This window comes from Fukomys damarensis, unplaced genomic scaffold (genome assembly GCF_012274545.1).
Source record: "Fukomys damarensis isolate Sample0158 unplaced genomic scaffold, DMR_v1.0_HiC HiC_scaffold_26, whole genome shotgun sequence".
In the NCBI taxonomy this organism is placed as follows: Eukaryota; Metazoa; Chordata; class Mammalia; order Rodentia; family Bathyergidae; genus Fukomys; species Fukomys damarensis.
Genome location: NW_022900938.1, coordinates 32731686 through 32752256, shown reverse-complemented (window position 1 = coordinate 32752256; position 20571 = coordinate 32731686). Strand labels below are relative to the sequence as shown.

The 20571-nt window shown below is 32.2% G+C and overlaps 1 protein-coding gene across 2 annotated transcripts in view; it reads left to right on the top strand.

Moving 5' to 3' along the window:
* Psmd14 (proteasome 26S subunit, non-ATPase 14) overlaps positions 1–20571 on the top strand; it is a 90329-nt gene that overhangs the window by 58478 nt on the left and 11280 nt on the right. For both annotated transcript variants that reach the window (XM_010606836.3, XM_010606833.3), the window contains 3 exons: positions 8113–8220; positions 12753–12827; positions 15411–15536. In XM_010606836.3, the coding sequence (XP_010605138.1) occupies positions 8113–8220; positions 12753–12827; positions 15411–15536 (309 nt within the window). The remainder of the gene's footprint in view (positions 1–8112; positions 8221–12752; positions 12828–15410; positions 15537–20571) is intronic.

Genomic DNA, 20571 nt, shown 5'->3' with positions numbered 1-20571 from the left:
TTATAACACTATTAGATTTTGTAGAATACTCATGAAAATATAGGTTCTAATGCGCCTGTACTATTTCCAATTTTTTAAAAAAAGAAAACAGCATATTTAGCTGATATACTTAGAAATTTTTAGGCAGAAATGTGAAAGCAACGTTTTGTTTAAAGCTCTAAGAGAATAAATCTTATGTAGTTCTAAGTAGAGTTCTTTTTATTAAAGCTTATAAATAAATAATACGATCTTTTCTTTTTTTGATACCAGGGATCGAACTTGGGTCCTTGTGTTTGCGAGGCAGGCGGCAGAACCACTGAGCTAAATCCCTGGCCCAATAATACAATCTTTGAGTTAATTTATTTTTATTTAGTATTTGCTGTATATTTTGAATGATATAAATGTGTTTCAAGTTAGTTTGAATACAACTGCTTCAGTAAAAAACACAGTAACACCTTTAAAATAGTGTCATTATCTGTAAGAATACTGTTTATTCATTCTTTGTCTTATCGAATGCCTTTATTTCATTAGTTAACTTAACTATCCCTAGTCATCATTGAGCACATTTATTGGTTACCACTATGTGCCAGATATTTATTGAAGATATAGAAATCTGCTTCCTATATAGAATTTTTTTAAAGATCACATTCTAAATGATTTGGCATTAGCCATGGTTAATTGTGAGGATTTTCTTGGACCTAAAACTGAGTTTTGAGATGTTTAGTGTATTATCATTATAATTTTCCAAAGAGGGTAGAATTGATTTTGATGGCAAATCCTCAGAGTCATACTTAGTTCTTCAGCATTTATTCTTAGGCAGATAGCAAGGTGATTAATAAATGCTCATTGCCACTTTTCACATTTCAAGTAGCTTTACTTTATTTGGTCTTTTTTCCAAATTAAGCATGTCAGTGTTTTTTGATGCTTGAGATTTTTATTAGTATGCTATGGTATGCTTCATAAATTCAAGGATGAGGGCTTCATGAATTCAGAACTGAGCAATAATAAGGAAATGAGAAGAATATATATTGTTAAAGCTATTGATTCGATTTTTAAATACATAATTGGTATATTTTTTTCTTTTCTTGAATTTTTAAAGATAAATATGAGTGATAAAACCTTATATAAAATAATAAGCATAAATCTTTTACAAATTTTCCATTGCAATAAATGTTTATTTTGCACCATATATTCTTTGCTGAATACTCTGTTGTGGATGGAATGGATATTCAATATTGGATGGAACATAAATCTTGCTATTCAGTAACTTTTCTTGCTCTTGTGTTAGGATAGCTATTAAGCCAAATAATACGAAGAGTGCCAAGTTTGGCATGCCATGTAGGTACAAAATCATAGTTGTGTAACTTGTTGGTGTATTGCTTAATTTACTTAAATTCTCTAGACTTCTGTTTTCTCATGCATAATTTGATAATATTTGCTTATTACCAACAATATTTGGTTACTAACAATAACCTACTTATTGACTATTGAATTAATTAGGCAAGACAATTTTAATAAATTTAATTAATAAGCAAACTTAAAATTTATAACATTATACAGAAAATTAATTTATCTTTACATAGTTTTCCTACCAAGTGCCTTTGCCTCTTGAAAGATGGTAGTTTGATGATAGTTTGAAGGACAAATTTGCATATTTCTTTGAAGGTGATATTACAGCAGAAGGAGTGTAAGTACCACATTTCCCTCATCTACCTGCCCATTACTATGTTAACATGTTTGAGCCCTATCTATAGTCTGTGAGGCCTTTTGATCTTTTGTGTCCCCTCATCTACCTGCCCATTACCATGTTAACATGTTTGAGCCCTATCTATAGTCTGTGAGGCCTTTTGATCCTTTATTTTATGTAGAACTATCTTCAGACACACAAATTGTATTGCCTTCATTTCTATATTAGAAAGGGATCTAAAGTCACTTGTTTATTCTATGTAAGCTGACTGAGTAGTCTTCTGAGTATCCATCAGATAGAATTGGCACTTTGAGTTGGTATCAGACTAAAGATCCATGGGTGATAACCTCTTGAAGATCATTAGAGTCCCCTGAGGAATTCAATTTTAAGTTCACTGTCACTTGAGTACCTATCACACAGAAATTTTGAAACTCTAGGCATATTGTCATTTTAAAAAAGATGGCATTCATTGTAACTACATACTTTTTTATTTTAATTAGGAATCTGAGGAAACACATGCCTTATAATGTATCTCCTTGATTTTTATTGATTTTTTTTCTATCCCAGGCACTTATTACTAGGTGCCAAATTTATAATTTGATTTTAGGGTAACCTTTTCTAATTTTAGACACTGTTTAGTATAGAAGCACTCTGTTTTATTAACTGTGTCAGTTTGAGTATGACAAGGATCAGGCACTCAGTCATGCAAAAATTATCTCAAGGAACATGCGCAGTGGATAAAGAGGAGAGCTTCTGGATAGTATGTAAGGTTAACCCTGTGAAAGGAGAAAGAAGGATAGGATTGGGTAGAGAAAGTCTCAAATTGCAGTGTAATTATGAGAAAGTTTTAGCTTGGCTGATGGGGAGTCCTTGAGCAAAGCTGCTCTTCAGAGGAATCTTTCTTTCTTTCTTTTTTTTGACAGCACTGGGCAGATTCTAGGACCACTGTTATGCTTAGTTATTGGTGACAGCCCAAGGAAAGCATGACCTGGTAGTTCATGCCCGGTAGATCAAATGTGTAACAACTGAAGGTTTTATGTCAGCTGTTCTCTCCACAGAAGGTTGTTTGATAAGAACATCTGAATTGGATGGCTACATGATCAGTTAATAACAATAAGGACTAAGTGGTAGGAGACATGTATTTTATATGTATGTATATCTGTGTGTATATATATATATATTTTTTTTTTCATTTATTTATTTTGGTACCAGGAATCAAACTCAGGATTTTGTGCTTGTGAGGCAGGTGCAGTGCCACAGAGCTAAATCCCAAGCCCAGGTGACATGTATTATTTAATCTTATCACCAGCTCTGGGAAGTATTAATCATGAACAGAGATTGAAAAGTTAAATAATTTGTCCTAGTTGTTAAACTAGCAGGTGATAGACCCCCAATTCTAACTTAGAAAAGATTCTGACTCTCCTTTGTCTTAAGCACTAGAACCACAGCATACGAACTGCATGCAAATACTGTAAGAGATTCTTCTAAACTCTTATTTTACTACTTCAGTAAATTTTCAGTGTTTCGTGAATCTAAAAATATCTAATTACCATTTTATTAGTTTCTAAAGAGCAATTTGTTTGCATTAGGGAATATATGTTGAAAACTTGTGGTTGTGCTCTTTGAATTTTGTTGCATGTCTTTACTTGTCAAAAAAGTACATAATGCTAGCTTCACTCCATCACCCCTTCTCCCAATATATTGAGGTTGTACTTCATATCTCTAGCTACTGTAAGCAATTCTCTGAGGATGAAGACAGAAAATGTACATACACATAGGAATTTCTTTTCCAGAGCTAAAATTGACATTTTATAAATAATTTTCATGTTGCAAACTTGAGACTATGAAATCACAGCAATTCAGTGATATGCATTTGGCATGAGTCAGTTTTAGTTCTTAGTGGTTTTCATTGGAAATGGCCAAAAAAGTAAGTTATCTCTGAATTTTTTATGCTGTGGGCTTATAAGAAACATAAAATGTTTTTCTCTCATAGTTGTATGGCAGCACATGGCAGCAGAAGTAACGAAATGGTCACAAACCCCAGCAGTACTTCCCAGGTCACATGCGCTCTTAATTTTTAAAGAATCTCAAAACAACTTAAGCAGTTGATAACAAGACATTTCTAGGTGATACAAAGGGTATTTGATATGGGATGTTGCTTTTCTTTCCACAACTCATTTTTACAGTGGTTTAAACTGAAATTTATTTTATATACTTGTAAGTTTATACATTTTTAAATATTTAACTTAACTGATAGTTGAAAATTTTTACTTTTTGAAGTGTTTTCAGAGTGGTTTTTGAGGTCTTAAATTTTTTTCTTTCAAACTTTTTTTCTTGAGACGTGTGTGTGTGTGTGTGTGTGTGTGTAATGGGCTGACTTAAAAAGCTATGGAAGATTCAAATTGTTTGGGGTTTTTTAAGCTCAAAAAAGTATATATTATAAATTCTTAAAACATTGGTCCTTTTTCTCTTTAACATTCCCCACAGTCATTGACTTCATATAAGTGCAGTTGGATGCTCCTAGGAAAGACAGAGAGGAATTATAATAACCATTTTTAGAAGTGTTTATGCATTTGTCATTAAAACCCTTTTTTTGTTTAAACTCATTTGAGGAACATTGCTTTAAAAATGTCTTCCTTTGAATGCAAGCATTGGGAAGTATAGGTTGGCGCTTTTCAAAATTTAGTCTAGACTTCCAATGACCTAGTAGTTGATAGGAAAACATAAATTTAAAAATAAATAGCATATTGGATGAACTGTACCATACTCATGAAAGAAGCCAGGAAATTATGGATTAAACTGAATTTGAAGGTAGAGTTTTAAGTCCTAAATCAGATTCCTCATTTAAATGAAATAGTAGGTCCTTGACCCTTGGGCATGCTTCAAATAAACATAGAATTCAGTATTGTTTTTAAAATTGTTTTGCTTTTATAAGCTAAGACAGATGTACAAAATAGATGCAGTTTTTATTTTGTATTGGCAGCTTCCAAATATTTAGTATCTATTTCCAAGAGTTGCAATTAGTAAAGCAGCCATGGTACTGAAATCTGCACATCCCACAAGCTAATTATATTTGCAAGGTCAGAGTGAATACATATTTTCAGAAAAATAAAGGGTTATATAAATATGTGTCTTCTACTTGGCTGTTATATCACAGTTTGTTGATCTGGAGTATAATGTGTACAATTCACAAATTTGTCTGATAACAGAAAGTGGTGTGTGATTGTGTTTATTTTACTAACCAGTATATTCACAGCAATCACTTCCAAATATCTCTCCAGTAAAGATGTGTTAATTACAAAACAGACAAGGTCTTCTATTATATTAAAGCTACTAACAAGAAGACAGCAGGAATCACACATGTAAATAGCATCATCAACCCCTATTTTAGTCCTCTGTTTTGATCTGTGAGTTGCGCATAGACCAAAGGTGCTATTAAAGACTGAGTGTATGAAATAGGCAGCATTATATGAACAAAATTTATTCAACAAGAAAACAGACCTTTAACATGAATTTAACAAGCCTGAGAAATTATAAACTATCATATGCTGCAGATTCATGCAGTGATAATAAACAAAAAAGGAAAGTAAGAGGTTTCCCTAAGCTAGCCAAACTGCTAATGGTTTTGTTATAAGCTGTCTACTGTTGCATTGACCTCTGAAAAGTCTCAAGGCACTTGTACCAGAAAAAATTAAATGGTCAGGCTGGTGAATAGAGATTTAGTGTGGTGTGCAGGACTTCAGCAGGGAAAGGAATTTGAGGAGTATGGCATCACTTTCCAGAAATTAATTTTTATACTTTGGCTTAGAGGTTTTACTGTTATCCTGTAAGGAAACAAGCTTTGTGTGATTTTTCTTTTGTGACTGGGGTGGGGGCATGTTCACTTACTACAAACCAAACTGGTTTAATGTATATGCACTTCAAAAACTACTTAGTGAACTATTTAGAAAATACAGAAAGCTCCAAAAAATGTGTTACTCCTCTTGGTCCCCCCATCCTGTAATTAATTCTTAGGAGTTCCTTGCTTAGTATAATGCATCTAACATTTCTGTTCTGAACCACAGAGTGACCACTTTGCCGTCATTCTGTTGCATCATGCTGTAAATATTACAAACATGGAGAAACGCCCTCAGCTTACACAAACCTCCAAGTGCTCACTCAGGCTTTTTTTTTAAAACTTACTGTGGCATAATTAACACCTTCTTCACCCATTGCTCATTAGTACACTGGACATTAATGAGTCTATTTTCTCTAAAGGAGAAACCTACTTATTCTCACAGCAGAAAAAGCAATTATAAAATTGTACAAAAATTAAAATGTAGACTATATTGTCATATTTATATTTTTATTGCATGCTAAATCTAATTTTGTCCGTAGGTTGCTGAACATGTTAGTTTGCTTAAGACAGTTGCTATAGCAATGGCAGCAAATTCCTTTAATCTTAGTGTAATCATTTATATTGGCTATCATATCCTTACTTGGGAATTATCAATCTAAACATGTCATTTCACAGGCTCTCATTTAATAACAATATATTAAATCCTTAAATTTTTCTATTAAATTTTAACAGAATTAATTTAAAAATTTTTAAGAGCACAATAATCTGCTTAACTGATGTTTTCATTTCCTTTTTGAAGTTTCACACTTGCTTATAATATTCCAGAGAGATAGGGCAGAGACTTTTCACTTAAATAACTATCTGCTGTTTTAGTTGGAAAGCATTCAGTATAAGAAAGGAAATATAAGCAGATATGTACTTTCATTGTTATATGTAATGAAATTTCTATAGTTTTGTGGATTTTCTACATGTGATTTTATTGAAATATTAAATTGGAATAAAAAATTGATTCAGATGATACTTTGCTCTAAGTTGTCTGTCTTTCAAAATGGTTGCTTTCCCCTCCTTTATTTACATTTTTAATTTGGTATTATTTTATATGCTTTTTAGTACTACTGTAGGCTGTTTTAAACTATCTGACTAAATATGTCAGATTAGTGTGTTACTATTGATCTATGAAGAAAAATATGCTAGTTGAATGTAATTATAAAAATAGTAGGCTATTTTCACTATTTTTAAATGTGCAAATTAAGTTTGTATTAAAATTATTATATAATAAGAGAATTTGTAGAAACTGTTCATATTCCGAATCTTTATTTTTAAGGAAGATGAATCTTTGGGAAATTCTGAACTGTTGGAAATAAAAGCAAAATTCAGAGTTGCCTTTTTAGGCCAAGTGGAATGAACAGAAACTTTGATTTGCTTGTCATAGTATTTTCTTATAAGTTTATATTTCTGTGGATGTAATCTTTGAGCTACTTAGCAGCCTTGTTTTATTTTTAAAGTCTCATTCTTAGAACAGAGCATGTAGAAATACTTACTTAAGCTGAAAGTAAATATTTTTACTCAAACAATAATGGTAAAAATGAGAATAAATCTAGCTGACAGCTTTTTAAAAACATTGACAAATCTTAGTTCGATTTTAAATGTGAATCTGAAAATACTGTATTATCTTGCTTTAAGATTGTTTTATTTGACACATGTATTGAGTTAAATTCCCTTAAAGAGTCAATCTGTCTAAACTTCACATTTTTACCTAAAATTTTATGTTGTTTAAAAATGTTTACAAAAATCCCTTAAATCCATAGTAATGAATGCAAACGTGACAACAATAAGATAGTATGAGATTCTTGTTAATCCTTAGTTATGTGAGAGCTAGCAGATGATAATTGTATTGTGTAAGAATTCTAAGACTTTCCATCCAATGAAAATATCTATTATATTTATTTACTGTGAAATTAAAGGGCCATATCATTGTATACCATATTTCCCAGTTTAAAGCGTGGATGACCTTCGTTTTTTTATCTGGTGCCTTTTACACGTGACAGTGGCTTGGATTTAACCATCAGACAAGATATAAAGTCTTTCATAGTCGCAAGAAGTAAAAGGTATCTGACTAGAAGAGAATCCACGGGCAAGTGACTTGTTGGCTGTAATTTTGTTGTCATTTCAGGTACTGTGGTGGTATAATTGATGTGACAGGGCTGAGCTTTAAATGTAGTCCCTTAGCTTGTGCTCACTTTCAGTTTTACTTTTCTGTCATTCATTTTGAGTAGGTAAAATTTAGGTTACAAACATATGCACACCAAAAGGGCTGTTGGAGTAAGTTTAGTAGTGATGTATTTTAATAATAAAGATGCAAAGTTAACATTTTCCTTTACTGGCTTCACGAAAATTGCAGTAATTGCTGTCACCTTACATTACAAGATAGAGGGTGGTGTGCTGATGGCACAATCAGCAGGAGGTTCTTTTTTTATTAATATTATAATTAAATGATTTTCTGGAAATAGGCCAGAAACAGATGCAAGTTGATCATGCCTTGTCCACTGTTGCCTGGCATTATCACTTTCTTTTAAAGAAGAATTGAGTTGACACTTTGTTTTTACAGGTTGTTATTGATGCCTTCAGATTGATCAATGCTAATATGATGGTCTTAGGACATGAACCAAGACAAACAACTTCAAATCTGGGTCACTTAAATAAGCCATCTATCCAGGTAATATCCATGTGTTAAAACTCTTTTGCATTTTAAAAACTTTCTATAAATAGTCATCTTAAAATCTAATTCTTAGCATTTTAATTGCTTACAGTTAATTTTTGTGTTTTAAAAGAATTTTGGAATTATTGTAAAAGATATGTTCATGTATGAGTAGTTACAGTAGTCTTTACAGTTTCCCACCATATTTTGAGAGTACCCTGTTTGGGAATATAGTAGAGCCTTTATATTTAGATCATCTTCTATATGGTTAACATAGAAAAGGACTGATAGGCATTTCAGCTGAAGAAGATTGGCTATCATCATTGATTAATTAGTTCATAGACATTTTTCATAACAATAATGGGAAAGCTAGTATATTTTTAAACCCCTATATATTTCTTAAATATTAATTAAAGCTTTCTACCTTTATATTTCATCTTTACCTTTAAAGTAAATTATATAAAACACACCCATACATTACTTTTGACAAGAATTTATACCTTGTTTTATCTAGAGATATCAGTTGATGTTATTGGTATTCAGACACTTAATATCCTCTCGAGTGATGAATGTTTTCTTTGTATCATTCGCATGCCTCATTGTTTAAATACACATTTATACTGTCTGCAAAAATTATTTCAAATGTGTTTTTAAATGTACCACAGCCTCTGTCTGTGTGTTTAATTACTTCTCTACAGATTAATTAAAAGGACAAAAATAACATGTTTGGTTAAATAGGACATGTAACACAAGGACATTATCGTAGCTATTGTTGTTCCCTTCTGAAACCTTGTTCTGCCATGAAGTTGTCTTTGGGGAATTGTGGCTTTGACAGTTAACTATGGTTAAGCTCTGGTTACACTTTGATAACTTTGTACTTCGAAATGCTTTATTTTGTAGCAATCACTCATGTGAAATCTTCATCAAAGGAAAACGTTTTGTTTCAAAGAATTGAGGTGTGTTGCTTTTGAAAAAAAATGTGCAAGTCAGGGAAAACTGCAAACTGTAATGAGTATGAAATACGCCACCAGTGATTTTGATTGGGCATAGACAAGCCCGTACTTGCATGTTTCAAGAGAATACATTATTGGACCTGTTTAGCCTGTGATAATGACCTTCCTTATAAACCCCAATAGCATCATACTACTTCATTATATTTTGCAAAAGGCTAAGTAGCACCTCACAATCCAAAATGATTATGATCACTACATGGTATATTTCTGCCAGAAGTTTTTACTAATTGCAAGACAGCAGCCACCTGTTGCTGATTTCATTTTTAAATTAAGACATTGCTTTTTAACCTTAAAAATTGAGTGTAATGATATTAAAATTATTTCTTTCTATACCAGGCTACAGTGTAGTTTTAATTTCTACCTTGTAGTCTATATTTTAAGGTACACTTAATGAAACAGATTCCAAACTTAAGCAACCTATGTGTATAACAGCTACAGCATCATTATTTTTCCTTTCATTTTTAGTTTGTTTTGCCTTCTAATTAAAATCTGTAAATATATTTATTTCACAGTTTATATAGCGCCCATCAGAATGACATCTATCTGGGTGCTTTACAGTTTTAAGACAATCTTAATACTAAAACATACAAATGAGATTAAGCCAAAAAGTGATGGAACAAAGCCACACCTTAAAACATTTTCTTATTTTTATAAGACAAGCTAGAAGGAAAGCAACCCAAAAGGGCCTAAAGTTGGTAATATCCATAATAGAATTGTAATACCTGGTAACCAAATCGTTAACTTATGAATTAGAAGTCTTTCAAAAAAAACATGTCTTTTATTGTGAAAGGAAAGTTAGCTGATGTTAAAAGAGGGAACCTGCTTCTAGCCTAACTTTTAAGCACTAGAGATAGAAGTCTGATAGCAGCCATTAGTACATATGCTAGTGGTCACTAATGGTTTTCTAACATCTAATTCTTAAAGAAGTAGGGAAATATTTTGATTACCTTGAGGACTAGTAATTTGAGAAAATTTCAAAATTATTAATTACAAAAGATTATAAAATTGGTGTACAAGTTCTTTACTTTGTAAGTATATATTTTGTAAATTGTGCCTATATATTGACACCACATTGTAATTACCTTTGATTGGTAGAATTTTAGAATTGTTTTTCTTGTTTTTTCCTTGTGTATATTTCTAGTGAAACATAGGGCTTTTAGAAGGTGTTACTTTTGCAGGTCGTGGTAGTGAATGTGTATAATCCCAGCATTTAGGAGTTTGAGGCAACAAGATTGCAGTTCAGAGCCAGCCTGGGGCGCATAATGACTTTAGTGTCATTAGGGCTACATAGCAAGTTCAAGGTTGACCTGGACTACACAGCAAGCCCTTGCATTACCTATCCAAAAGTTACTTTTAAAACACTAATGGCAAGGCCGGGGATTTAGCTCAGTGGTTCCATCGCCTGCCTTGTAAGCACAAGGTCCTGAGTTCAGTTCCCGGTACCTAAAAAAAAAAAACAATAAACAAATTTTGTTTGCATGTTTTCTTTAAGCGAAGCAATAATTTCTGGTAGATAAGTATAATGACTACCACTATAGGTTCTATATATTAATAGAACCTAAATAGTACTAATAGTTCTATATTAATATTTGAAACTTACATTATTTTGTACTTGGATCAGTTGAGTGTTATTATTATAAATATTTAGAATTGCAAAAAGCTGGGCGTGGTGGTGCACACCTGTAATCCCAGCACTCAGGAGGCTGAGGCAGGAGGATCACTGTGAGTTCGAGACCAGCCTAGGCTACATAGTGAGTTCCAGGTCAGTCTCAACTATATAGTGAGACCCTGTCTCAAAAAAACAAAACAAAACAAAAAAAAATTGCAAAGTTAATCAGCATTTATTTTGCTAAGTTTACAAAACTGTTTCATTAAAAACTGCTCACTGACATTTCAGATCCTTAAGGATCACAGTAAATTTGAAGATTGTCAGCCTCATGAAATTTTGGTAAAGATTGATGCATCAGTCCTGGTACGAGGCTCCCTGTGGAGCCTCTAAGTATAGTGGTTGGTGCCATTGCACTTTGTAGTAGAACTTAAGCTGTTAACTTAATATTAGTAATTAGAGTAGTAGAGTTAAGCTATTAACAAGTAGTAGTAAATATATTAACTCTAATATCTACATATCTAATATCTCTTAATTCTTGGTGAAGTAATTTTGCTGGCAAAGCCTAAAAATAAGATTATGGTTTTTTTTTAATGCAGACCCATAAAATATATAGACTTAATTAAGAATTTCCTGACTTGTATTATAGCATCATATGTTAGAAAGAATGTGGGATATAGAATGAGAATGACTGGGATTCACATGCCAAAGCCAGCCTTTTTTATTTTCCTTGTCTGTAAATACTCACATGGAATTAGCCTGCTTTACTGAACATTGTGGGAATTAGATGTGATGTGTAAAGCAGATGCTAGGTGCTCTTTAAATATTTACCTCCCTACTATTTTATCTGAGCACCTACACTCTAAAAATCCATTTAGAGAGGGGAGGTTATTGTGGTTAGCATTTTCTTCAGATTCCTGACAGTTAACCCCAAAACCATTTTTGTTTTTTGTACTTACTAAAAATATTCATAAGTTGAATATCTGTATTTGAATGTCTTCCTAGGCCAATAGAAAAAATTTTAGGTCCCTCAGGATACTGTTTTTAGCCACCTTTGAACCTGAGTTACATGAATGGACAGTGAATGAATATAGCAGATCCAGGGTTGTTGTTTAATAAAGCCATGCCATTAGCTTAGCTTTTTTTTTTTTTTTTTCCAATGACTGCCCTGAGTCTTGGTGATTGAGTATGGTGAAAAAAATTCCTAGATAGTATAGATTGCACACCGCTGGATAAAAAGCCTAAGCAAGACAGACACAGTAAAGAATAGACTGTATTGTTAATTTGGAGGTATGCATGGACATCATTATTTGAATTGCTTAGAACTAAATTAAGGAAAAGGGAAACCCCAGGTTAACACATTCTGGTCAGCTTAAACCACTGGTGGCGCATGCATGATTGTCCCATCTGGTGGCTATACCACTGGTGGTACAAATGGATCTAATCACTTTTATTGGTCTTTCTACTAATAAAATTAATAGTAAGCCACTCAGCAATGGGATATATGGATTACAGCACTGTCGTGAATATGTTAATGTGAATGAAGAAATGAGAGCATTACAACTTTTTAGACTTTTCTTTTGAAATACCAGAGTCCCACACATATCATAGAATTACATTTAATAGTAAGTAATTTATAATTTAAATCATGATGTGATCAAACCTTATCTCTGACTTTAAACAAGGCTATTGCCACTTGAATTTGTGAGTCTCTGTATCATACTTTGAACAATGTGTCATTCATTCCTTTAAACTTCACATGTAAACTTGTAACTGAGAAAAATGTTTTAATTTAATGCTAGCTTAGGGTAAAATGCTCATTTTAGAAGATGGTAAAAGGATTGTGTGCAGAATATGTTAACAGTTTCAAACATTTCTGTTTTATTTGGTGAGACGTATTTTATCTCTTTTAAATCATTTTATCTATGTAGGCATTAATTCATGGACTAAACAGACATTATTACTCCATCACCATTAATTATCGGAAAAATGAACTGGAACAGAAGGTAAGATTAAATTTTTCAAACCATTTAAACTATTATCTGCTATATGATTTAAATTTGAATTTTTTGACCTCTTTTGCTGTTTTCCAATAATTTTACACTCTTAATGAATTGTAGCATAAAAGTAAATATTTTATTGAAAGACAGTTTTTTTGGGGCCGGGGATTTAGCTCAGCGTTTCGGTGGCCTGCCTTGCAAGCGCAAGGAACCAAGTTCGATCCCCAGTACCAAAAAAAAAAAAGAAGAAAGAAAGTTTTTTTTCTTTATTTATAGATACTAAATTGGGAGAGGAAGTAGAAAATGAAGCAAGCATTGAATTTTTTATTTCCCTAGTTCTGTGGTTTTTCTGATTATTTCCATTAAAATAACCTTTTGTAATTCAGGTATTAAATACATAGCTTTTCAAGTATGATAATAAGTTGTGATTATGTAGTACTTATTAAAATATGCCATATTTACAGTAAATTAAGGACAATTAAAGGTAAAAAACAAGACTTTCAAGTATTTTAGGCTTGATTTTTACTTATTTTCTTATTTTTATACTGGACTATTTTCAGATTTAATTACTCTTTACCAATACCTAGCATTTGATGGGTTTTACATTCTTTGTTTATTTCTAGAATGATTTCTAGTATTGCTTTTTCTCAACTATTACTCTGCCTATTACTTTTTTTTTTTTTTTTTTTTTTTTTTTTTTTTGGACTGAGGCTCAAACTAATGATCTTGTAGTTGCAAGGCAGTTACAGTGCCACTGAGCTAAATCCCCAGCCCTTCTCTGCCTATTACTTTTTAAAATTATAATCTGAGCCACTTTTCCACCTTTATTATTATAATTAGTCATTCACTAAATTACCTTTATAGTTTTTTTCTGGGAAAAACTTTAAAAGTTTCTTAAGGACATTGAATTTACTATTGATAACCAGTAAGTTTTGGTTGTTATATACAGACAAGCTCACTGGTAAGTATTCAGTAGCAAACAAGATCATTCATACTAGTTGAAGTTGTTTTTCGTAAAGATGCCTCCAAGGTGCTTCTGGTTTATATGGTCAGTGAAAGGTTGGTTAATTCAGGCTCTCCATATCTACCTTATTTTCTGATAAATAATCTTCATCTTTAATTTTATTTTTATATCACAGGGGAGAATCTATATTAGATTTTCTTTGAAAGAAAAATCCTTTTTTAAAAATGGGCATTTATTTATTTATTTATTTATTGGTACCTAGGATTGAACTCGGGACCCTTGCACTTGCAAGGCAGGTGGCAGAGCCACTGAGATAATCCCCAGCCTATGACTTGTTTTTTTTAAAGTCGCAGCCACCCATATACTCACCCAAATGGCATAGCTGTTTGAGTATACTGATGAACAAGGGGAGTAAGGGACCAGTTTCTCCTTCGAAGGAAGGGTCTCTATGAGGCTACAGAGCCAGCCTTTAAGTACACTGATTCTAATTCCAAAACAACAGGAATCATTCTGTAGCCACTGACCATTTCATAATTTTTGTCAGTTATTGAAAAAAAATAAAGCTTATTTAATGATAGTTGTCAATTTAAGAAAATTTTTACAGTAAGATTTTAAGAAAACTGTCTTAAAAAACAAACTTTAAAAGGCTTTAAATTTCTAAGTATGTCCTTGGAATTTGAGTCCTATTTGAAAAACATCAAACTGAGATTTTTTAGTTTCATGATCACTAATAAAGTGTCCATCCCATTTTCCAATGTGATTACAAATTGTCCAAATCTGTTATTTACTTCCCATTTTCATATTTTTTTTCATCTAACACAAAAAGAGTCCTTTAAGTTTTTAAATTATGGACATAACACTAGAATTTGAAGGAATGTTTGAGGTTAATGTAAGTTCTTACTTCATAGATTATAAATTGACGCAAAGATTAACACAATGTCACTTAGTAAATGAGGTATTTTATCTCCTTATCTTGGCATGTGAAAACATGATTATATAAAAAATTAGTGATTTTGTGTGTAAAATAGGTTTCAGTTCATCATACATTCATTCATACATATTGTGTGCTGTGATTAACTATTGCTATAGAACAGAGATGGTGAATCTTGTAAAGCTTTCAATAATAACAAATAGCCCCCTGCAGCATGCCTACTATAGATTTCACCACCACTGCTATAGAGTCTAGACGCCAGTGAACTTGAAAATAACAGACCTAAGTCCCTGTCCTCTTGATTTTCCTTTAGCTGGAGAGAAATGCAATAAGCAAGAATATCAGGTGTTCGTAAACATTATAAAAATAATAAAAGGACAAGGGAAGGAAGAATTTTGTTTAAGACAGTATAGGGTGGCATTTTTAGATATTGTGATTAGGGAAAAGCATCTGTCTCCAAGGAAAACGAGAAGATAAGTCATGCAAAGATGAGATTAGCCTTCAAGGTAGGACTGCAAAGCAAAAGCCACAGTTAGAGCATTGCTTAGATTATATTAATACAGTTTTAAGAGAATTCGTATCAGAATGTATTTGAATTAATGAACTGGAATTTAAATTCATTAATTCCAGAAGTTTTTCTATGAATTTTTTTCTCAAGGCAAGAAAATAATTATATTTTCTTTATGTTATTTAGATGTTGTTAAATTTGCATAAGAAGAGTTGGATGGAAGGTTTGACACTTCAGGACTACAGTGAACATTGTAAACACAATGAATCAGTGGTAAAAGAGATGTTGGAATTAGCCAAGAATTATAATAAGGTGAAAGTTGCTTCTAACATTTTCTTTTTAATACTTTTTGGAATATGTATGGTTGCCAAGCAGTTATATAAATATAAATAATTAAAAATAGAAAGGCCTCTCTTCTATAAGACAGTAAATGTTTCTTGTGTATGGTATCTTTTATATGTCTGTAAAACAGTAAATATTTCTTTTGTTTGCTATCTTGTCTCATAAATACCACTGCTGTTGTGATAAAGCAGCCACAGACGATATATAAACAAATGAAGGTGGCTGTATTACATTAAAGTAGGCAGCTGGCCAGAATTAGCCTATGGGCTGCATTTTGCTATCCTCTTGTAGACCATGTAATATAGTTGCACATTTGAAATTTCTCCATTATTCAGAGAATTTTTCTTGAAAGAGAGAGAAAGGAGATATAGACAGCAACAACATTTAACCCTTGTTTCATATAGTTTATTTTATGAACTTTTCTATTTTCAGTTTAATTTTTAAAAGTCTGTTTAATAGGCTTTGAAAATCTGTTTTCAAAGATAAGGCATCAGAGATACGGTTTAAAAAATCAGACATACAAAGTCTCTTTTCCTTAAGGAATTTACATTCTGTAGGGGAAATATGGTTAATAAATAAATGTGACATAATATATTTTGATTAGTGCTATGAAAAAACAAGATGATATAAGGTAGAGAGACCACTTTTTGTAAGGATGTTTAAAAAGTTATATTTTGCAAAGTCTCCTGAAAATGTTTATGTGTGCTAAAATATATATGGCCAGGGTAATGTTTTTGTTCATAGATTTATGGTCTAATACTTGCGACATGACTAAAAAATATATTTCATGTTGTAGAGCTGCCACTTAATGTGTGCTGTTTTTTTATTTTCTTGACTATTCTGTCTCTATTATACACAAAAGCTAATCAAAAATACAGTGTGTTAAAATTTTTTAATTACAATAAAAACCACTTTGCCATTAATCCCCTCTAAGGGCCAGGGATTTGGCTCAGTGGTTCCGCATCCTGCCTTGCAAGCACAAGGGCCCAAGTTCAATCCCCAGTACCACAAAAACAAAAACATTAACTAAAAAAAAATTTTTTTTTCCCCAAACCAAAAACAAGGGCCAGGGATTTAGCTCAGCTGTTCTGCCACCTGACTTGCAAGTGCAAGGACCCAAGTGCAATCCCCGGTATCAAACAAAACAAAATATTCCCTCTTGCTTCAAACATACATACCCCATTGTTCTTGCCACTGTCTGAAGCAGTTCTGGAAATAAACTTTCATAAGTGTCTTTAAGAGTTGTGATTTTTTTTAAATATGGTGAATTTTCAGCTGGGGATTTAACTCAGTGGTGCCGCCACCTGCCTTGCAAGCTCAATGTCCTGAGCTCTATCCCTGGTACCCCTCCTCCAAATGGTGAATTTTGCTTTTGAGTGCCATCCAGTGGAAAGGCCAGTTCATAAAAGCATTACATTGTGTCCTCAATCCACCTTCATGAGATCTGGAGTCATATAACTTTTTGTTCTTCCCCAAGGTCAAAATGACTATGAAAGGTAAATGTGTTGAGTAGATTCAGGGCATCAAAGCCAGCACAGCAGACCAACTAAGGACATTCACAAACTAGGACTTTCTCCAGAACTGTTTCAGACAATAGCAAGAACAATGAGATAAGAATGTTTGAAGCAAGGAAGGATGTTTTGAGGAGGAGTAATAACATCATATCCTTTAACATATTGTTTTAATTTAAACATTCACTGTATTTTATGATCATACTCCATGTCTACCTGTTATATTCCATACATAACAAATTGTACTCCACTAATGGGTTGAAAGTTTACACTTAAAAAAAAATGCAAGTACTTTTTTTTTCTTGAAGGAAAACAATGAAAATAGAGCTTTTATAAATGGAGGGGGGGAAAAGGGTTGTAAGGAGGAAAGGCAAAAGGGACAAAACCAAGAAGAATTGATGTGTTGTATACATGTATAAATCGCCCATGGTGAATGTGATCATTATGCACTGCAGACATGTAAAACAATTAAAAATGCAGTTAAACATTATGCAGTGTTTCACTTACAAATATTTATTGAATATCTATATAAGTTGCAGTGGAAAACAAAGATTCTTGCTTCCTTTAAAGGAAACAAACAAGAACAGTAAAACATGTTCTTAAGTAACCAGAACACTGGGCAAAAATTGGTCTGTACTGTAACACCTTACATTTTTTGAGAAATACAGACTCTCAGATCTTTTGGCTTAAAACTTACATTTTAACAACAATATCCAAGAAATGTATATGCTCTTGAAGATAGCCATTACAGAAACACTGCCATAGAGAAAACCATTTAAAATCCTATAGGAGTTCAGAGGCTCTGACATGCAAACACAATTTACCGAGTTATGACTTTTAAGTTACTAAGAGAAGAACAGCATTTGAACTAGGCATTAAAGGATAAATAAGATTTAGACATATGAATATAGGTAAAATACATGTTACAGGCAAAGACTGGGAGAAAGCAAACAGGACATATTTTATAGTCCCATTATTCTAATAATAGATATCCAAGGAAAGTGAAATCAGCATATCAAAATTATGTCTATACTTCAGTGATCATTTGAGCAATATTCACAATAGCTAAGATAATGGAATCAACCTAATTGTCTAACATCAGGTAAATGCATAAATAAAATGTAAAAAAGGAAAGCTTGTTTGCATCATTGTGGATGAAACTGGAGGACATTCTAGTAAATGAAATAAAGCAGGCATAGGAAAACAACTGCTGTATGATCTCACTTTTATGAAGTCTAAATAGTTGAGGTCAGAAGTAGAGAGTACTTGTGGTTACTAAGGTCCTGAGGCTAATGATGGGAAGAATGGTGGGATGGTGGGGGAATAAAAACAAACACAGGAAATGTTTAGGAATAGTGTGCTTGACTAGAGTACATAGTACATGAAGGTGATTGTGAGGAATGTTTTTAAGTTTTTGAAACCAAGTTACTAGTAATTAGAATATCAGGAAAAGTGTTATTTTTATTCAGAAACATCATCTGAGTACATCCTGACTTTAGAAACATAGTTTTACAACAGTGTAGGAATCTTCTAAGAGGAAATTTGAACAGGAAATTTTGTCTAAGGAATTTGCTATTATCCAAATGAAGGGGGAGTGTCTGGGTTCCTGGAGTGGCAGTGAAGTATCGAGACATCAGTAAGAAAAGTATAGCACTGTTCTGACAGATGAAGTGAAAGAAGAAGAAATGAAAGATTAATTCAAGATTTCTTGTCTAGGGTACCATTCATATTTCCAATTTAGGTAGAAGTAGAAGAAGTGAAAGGAATAGAGGTAAAAATTTTTTTAATTTTATTTTTTGGTACCAGGGATTGAACTCTGGACCTTGTGCTTGTGAGGCAGGTGGCAGAACCACTCAGTTAAATCCCCAGCCCCAAATAGAGGTAATTTTTAGTCAGGACTAGAATTCAAGATTTCAGAGACATAGTTAAAAATTATTTGTTACACCAAAAGCTACATTACCTTTTTGAAATTAAGTATATTTTACCAAAAAAGCATCCAGGATACATTACATAAGCAAGTTTTGTGAGAGAATTGAATTTTGAAATAATGTTAGTGGGCTCGTATAAACTAAATTACACCAGAATTAGGTTTGGCTTTGAAGAACATGCCCTGATTAATGTGTAGTGCTTTAACTGGAATCCCTGCTGGTGCTAGATTATAGTCTTTTTAAAGTTTTTTAATTTTTTCCTAGATTGTAGTCTTAAAAAAAAAAAAAAAAGGACAGAATTATTTGTTTTAGTATTGTTTTCATGTCTGAAGAGTTTTTAAAAAGTAGTTTATCATTTAAAATAGTTAACTTTTTATAAACAAAAACATTATAGCTTAAGCTATTATTCAGCAGACTGTTGGAATGTTTTTTCATTTCTCTGTAACATACATTTAAATAAATTCATATTGGTACCACTGCCAGGAAATAACCTATTTATGGTTACCGCTGCCCATCCACAGAAGTTTTTCCTGTTTTACAGTTTTAAAAAATCTCTGTAGTACTCCAAAATTTGTAAGATTTGGTTAAAAAATGAAAACAGTGTGTAAGCTGTGATATGAAAGAGTCCAAATTTGGGAATGTAATTCCCTGAATGATTGAAAGAAATGCGGTGGACTTTTTTTAGTAACACTTAAAATATAAAATGAAAGACCCTTGCTACCAATTTTTTATAGTATTCTTTTTAATTGGCTGGCATTTTAAAGTAAGGCAATTGCTGTTAGATGCCAGTTAGGTCCTAAAGTGGAAGAAGGTTAGAAAATAATTAAATTCCTGTGTTCCAAGTTTTCAATTTCAAGTCTAAATTCCACACAAAAATTCTGCTTATTACTCACTTGATTTTTCTAATTATTGAACTATAACACCCACGGCTCTGTTATTCCAAACCTCCTAATTTATTCATGCCAAGATGCATCTGCTGTTTTTTTAAAATTTTGATAATATTTGATTACATATTTGTAAATGAATGTGCAGGTGAAAAAATGAGTTGCAAAAGTGCATTTTAAGAATAGCATAGAAACAAAAATATACCTTGTTTTCAAGCATGTAGTTTTGAAAATTCTGAGATGTGACAGTTTACTTTTCAGATGGATATATTAATTTTACTTAGTAACCTGGCAAAAAGTTTGAATATTTCTTTTATATGATTATAAATAAAGTATGTATATAGTTAATTTAATTTGATTTACTAGTAGCTATATTAAACAGGAAAGTCTCATTTTGTGCTGGTGTAGTGAGAAAAGAAAAGAAGCCAGATCATTATTTTTTGTTTGTTTGTTTATTTATTCTTATTTAGGATCAAACTCAGGACCTTTTGTTTGCGAGGCAGGCGGCAGAACCACTGAGCTAAATCCCCGGCCCCTAGATCATTATTATTTAAACGTGACAGGCTATTTTTGTAATCAAACAGAAATCAAAGAAAATAAACCTGAAAGCTTTTAGAACTATTAAAATTAAGAATTGTGTTTGTAGTAAAAATACTAATAAATTGGATAAAAGAGTTTTTTA